Source organism: Benincasa hispida, chromosome 10, assembly GCF_009727055.1.
Source record: "Benincasa hispida cultivar B227 chromosome 10, ASM972705v1, whole genome shotgun sequence".
NCBI lineage: Eukaryota > Viridiplantae > Streptophyta > Magnoliopsida > Cucurbitales > Cucurbitaceae > Benincasa > Benincasa hispida.
This window is the reverse complement of record NC_052358.1, coordinates 57,725,069-57,730,234: the sequence shown is the minus strand read 5'-3', so window position 1 is coordinate 57,730,234 and position 5,166 is coordinate 57,725,069. Positions and strand designations below refer to the sequence as shown.

The 5,166-nt window shown below is 26.7% G+C and overlaps 1 protein-coding gene across 1 annotated transcript; it reads right to left on the bottom strand.

The window, feature by feature from the left end:
- Positions 1-634: 634 nt before the first annotated feature.
- On the bottom strand, positions 635-3,866 carry LOC120089313 (patatin-like protein 3). The gene is made up of 6 exons (XM_039046749.1): positions 3,753-3,866; positions 3,313-3,494; positions 3,022-3,208; positions 2,762-2,923; positions 2,369-2,680; positions 635-890 (listed from the first exon to the last, which is right to left on the bottom strand). Exons 1-6 carry the CDS (start codon positions 3,864-3,866, stop codon positions 666-668), a joined length of 1,182 nt encoding a protein of 393 aa, XP_038902677.1. The 3' UTR covers positions 635-665.
- Positions 3,867-5,166: the final 1,300 nt, after the last annotated feature.

Genomic DNA, 5,166 nt, shown 5'->3' with positions numbered 1-5,166 from the left:
TGCATGAACATGATTCACCTATATGTCAATCACATACCGTTCAAGATTACATATAATAACCTTGAATTTTGAAGTTATTACTTGGACAAAATTCAATTTTAGTATTGCTATGTTCAAAGGTTCAATTTTTGTTACTTTCAATGAATCTTAAATTTAGTCTATTTTTCTAAAAAAAAAATATTAATTTTTAGTCGTTCCACTCTATAGATTTTGAAAAACACCTTCCTAGTGTATTTCCTTGAATGAAAATTATAAATTAACTTTGAAGGACTAAATTTATTGATAATATTTAGACTACAATTAAACACCTCAAAATAGGGGAACTAAAATGATATTTCAACTTTTTTTTTTTTTTAATTCTTAATCAGCCCAAATTATTAGTTATTCTTATTGTCAAGGGAAAAATCAAAATAAGACTAGATAATATTTTTCATTTCTATATTTCTCGATTTTGTGATATATAAGTTATAATACGTGAAGTATAAAAATGTCCTTTTTTTAAAAAAAAAAAAAAAAAAAGAGATTAAATAGTCTAGAAGTATTTTTGAAATACTTTTACAATTTATTGGACTAAAATATGGAATGCTTAAACAGTTGAATAGACGAAAAAATGAACATGAAAATAAAGAAGCAGAAAATCATGAAATGGAATTGGGCTCAAGGGCTCAAGGGCTCAATCGTAATTTTCTCTCTTCTGACAACATTTGAGCAAATTCAGTAAGGGCTTTTTCATTGGTTCCTTGGCCATCAAGTGGCTCAAACTTTCCAGATTCCAAATTTACCCTTGACAATGGTTTCTTCAGCAAATTCTCTCCCACCTCAATTAGCTTTAATAAATTTTGTTCGGTTGCAGTATCCACCGACGATACATCACCACTCAATGTGTCATCCTGTTTGTAAATCCACAATCACATATATTATCGATTTTTATTTTCAGATCTAATTTGTTTCTTGATTATAATACCTATTTATTTTGTTTTACCTATATTTATACTTTTTAAAGAAAAAAAATGAAATATGTCTCAACATTTTAGGTTTAATTTCTATTTGATTCCTAATTTTCAAAACGTTACACTGTTAATTCTCAAGTTTTGGATTTGATTTTAATTTAGTTCATAGGTTTCGGAATGTTAAGGTTTGACCATTGAGACTTGAGTTGTGTTTTAGTTTAGTCCATAAGTTTCAAGATTTTTACGTATACTTTTGATTTCTAACTTTCACTAAATACTCATTTTTCATTGTTAGTGTTAACATTTATTAGTTGTGAGGATTTTTACACTAAAGATGAAAAGTAAGTATTTAATGAAAGATCGAAATTAAAAGTACAAATCTGGAAACCTATGGACCAAATTAAAACAAAACTCAAATATAAAATTGTAACATTTTGAAACTTAAGAACCAAAATAGAACTAAACCAAAGAACCAAAAATATAATTTTTCCTGAAATAATGTCTATGCATTTATTGAGAATTCCACATGAAAATCCAAATAAGTACTCATAATTTAGATTCAATTCAAGAATGGTAAACCTAAAAAGGAACCATCTTAGATTACATTTGACATTTCCTTAGCTTTATCAAAAATGTAAAAAATCTTAATCGTTTTTTTGTATTTGATAAAATAGATTTAAATTAAATTTGTTAAAATCACTAGTATCCTAGTAGTTTTTAGATTCCCATAAAATATAGTAAAATTTTTAATTAATATTTCGTTTTCAACTTTATATTTTAAAAGAAGATTTGTTTTATATATTATCTATTTCTCACATAATCAAGTATATTTTCAATTTTCATGAGTTAAATGCATCAATTTTTCAAAAATATATATATATCATACTAATTTTTTTAAAAAAAATAAAGCCATTTTCCTTAATATTTAAAAATTAATCTAGAACAAACAAAATTTACCATACTAAACAATTATTTATAAAAAAAAATTTTAAAAATTGATTATAAGTCTATTCTAGTTATTATATCTAAAATAAGATTTTTTATTTATTTATTTACCGAACACTCTAACTTACTTTTTCAAGTTTAAGTTGAAATTTTGTCAAACAAAGCACAATTGTCAGTAATTATTTTAAAAACTACAACAATCCTAATAGGGCCTTAAACATGTTGAAGACCTCACATTAAAAAATTGGGAAAAGGTCACAACCATTAATAAATAGATGGATTTTTCCTTTCATTGCCAATTAATTTTGAAATGCGACTTTATATTTATGAATTTATCTAATGCAGTGTAGTTTATGATTTGTATAAATGTATTTTAAAAGAAAATATGATTAATTTAAAATAAAGTTGTAATCAATGAAGTGCCTAATGTATGGAAAATAAATGGTGTTAAAAGTGTATATATATATATATACCTGAATACGAAGATAATTTCTTTGATGATGTTCAGATTGGAAGATACTAGAAATATGGTAATCCACCATATCAGCACTTGCATCTGTGAAAATATCAACAATAGGTGTTCCTCCACTATGGTATATCCAACCAATCATACCCCATTTAGAAGAAACAGCTGCACTATATTTCTCATCATTTTTAGGTGCACCAGTCCCTAAAGAAAGGATCAGCATCCTCTTTGATGTTTCCATGGGTTTTATTGCCATAAGTTCACTTCTTTCTTTCCAAATGCTCATTTCTTTTCTCACATGAGTCATTGCAGCTAATGTCTAAAACAATCACTTTAAATGATCATTACATTATCATTAATTTTGTATAAGACTAATTTTTTATTACGAGAGAAGGCTTACTGGATTATTTGCTGCAACTCCACCATCAACCATGTCGAATTTACGAATATTTCCTTTTGAGTCCTTAGTTTGAAATTCGTGACTAGGTAACAGAGTTGGTGCTGCAGAGGTACTAATGCAAACATCTGCTAATTTTGGATTCTTTAGCTCATCCCATTTAGCCTGAAAAAATGTTAGTTTAGGTTAATTAGTTCATTTAATTTGGATAAAAAGAAATACATATTAGTTTAAAATTTTATTATAATAAATGATTTTCATACATCGGCTGTGGTGAAAATCACAGGTTGAAGACGCTTAATGTCGAATGCAGGAATAATGACTTGTGTTAGAGTTTCCTTGAGTGTTATATCTCCAAGCAATCCTTTTATCAATGACCTCAAGTATTTGCCGTCATATTTTGGGCCCATAACTTTTCCAAATAAATTCATCGTTGAACTTAAGAAATGACTGCAATCATACCATAAAACACCAAATTTAGTTATGAAAAACCATAAGGAAAAGCCTTTTTGCAAATTGAAAAACTATATACAAAAGAGAAGAAAATGACAAACTTTCTCTGAGGGAAGATTTTTGGTGCATGTTCTATGTAGAAGCGACTAAGATCTTTTGCAGCATACAAAGGTCGATTATTCTTGTCAGGAGCTGTAAGCATGGAGGTAATCAAACCACCAGTGCTTGTACCAGCAATTACATCAAAGTAATCTGCTATTCTCACATCTGGCCCATCCAATTCCTGGCAAAAAAGAAAAAAAAAAGATCCATACAAACTTATAGGACACTGAAAGGAGTAACTATCCTTAGCATATCCTTCATAAGCTTTGATACCATATTAGATAAAAATGGTGTTCCATCTCACAACGAATTGGTTACGCGAGATAAAAAGATCTCTCCATCTTTTCAATAGGGATCCTCACAACATTCACCTTTTTGAAATCAATCCGAATTCACATTGAGTCCATTTTTTAAAAGAAAATGTATGTATTGTTATTACCTGAAGCTTAGACTCGAGAAAAGCTAGAATAGTTCCTGGAATGATACCTCTAATGCCACCTCCATCAATACTCAAAATTGTTATCCTCTTCCCCTTCTCACAATCAGCAGCCATGTTTTATTTGTAAATTGAAAGAAGGGGTTTGTGAGAGGGAAAGAAAAAAGAGAATAATAAGTTTGATTTTGCAATTGGAGTTTGAGATTATAATGTAAGATATCCTATTTTCAAAGGGGTTTTTATAGGGGAAAATAGACTCAAGTTCAAAGAAAAATAAAAATTAGGCATTCTTCAATCATGTAAATACGAGCCTAAATACTTTACGAGTTTCTACTCTTTGTTATTTTTTGTTTAATGTTTCACGTGATATCTTTTATTTATTTTATAACTGAAATTATATTTTTCCCACTTGCCAACTTGAGTTTGGCTCCAATTTAATGTTCTCAATTTTTTTTTTTTTAAAAAAAAAACCTTGAAAAAATGTAATAAATTAGGTTCATATCTTCTAAATAGCTGAAGATTGGATTTATATACTATTTTAATGGCTCAATTTTGAAGGATGCTCAATTTTATTCTACATTTAGTTTGCTTTGTTTTTTTATTTATCTAAAAAAAATTATTAACCTTGAGAGTCTGTTTTTCTTAATGTAAATAATCGAAATATTTAGATGACTGAAGATATCTGACATCCTTAAATAACTATATTTGTTTTGTATGAATATTTTTAAAGTTATCGTGAAAATATTTAGATATCTGTGTTTGTTATGTAGAAATTCTACTCTTGAACATCTTAAATTTACATAATGTTCTTGTCTTTACAACTATTCATTAATTGATAATTAATATTTAATATAATTCAAACTTATGTAACATTTGTTTTAATTAATTTGAATTTTTTAAATTAATATAGATTTATTATTTTATTTTTATTTTTCTCAATAAAATAATATATATTAATTTAAAATTTTTATACCATAAATATTAATTTGAATTTGAATTTGAATTTTCTTCTATAAAAAATAAAAACTATAATACAACTAAAGAGAGTGAAATACATAATTAACAATATTTTAATTATAAAATAAATATAAAAAAGAGTCATATACATATATATAAAGAGTTAAAAAAGTAAAATAAGAATGCTCTTTAACTTAGTAATCCGAAAAATTCATGTTTCAAGAGAATATTCAAAACACTCGAGATGTCCTTCATAAAGGCATCTTACGATGTCCGAAAATCTTAAGATGCTCGAACATCTTACTTACTAATTTATCTACACGCTATATCCTTGGGAATCTATGAAATGAGTTATGTCTTAATCTTTCACCGGAGAATTTGAAAAAACATCTTTCATAACTTTTTTTTCATGAAAATTATAAATTAGGGTTAAATTTAAAATCTATTGATAATATATAGA

Coding starts and splice junctions, on each gene's coding strand:
- LOC120089313 (XM_039046749.1), bottom strand. CDS start 3,866: ATGGCTGCTGATTGTGAGAAGGGGAAGAGGATAACAATTTTGAGTATT. Junction 3,209..3,312: donor AAAATCTTCCCTCAGAGAAA/GTTTGTCATTTT, acceptor GTATGATTGCAG/TCATTTCTTAAGTTCAACGA. Junction 891..2,368: donor GAAATTATCTTCGTATTCAG/GTATATATATAT, acceptor ATTTACAAACAG/GATGACACATTGAGTGGTGA.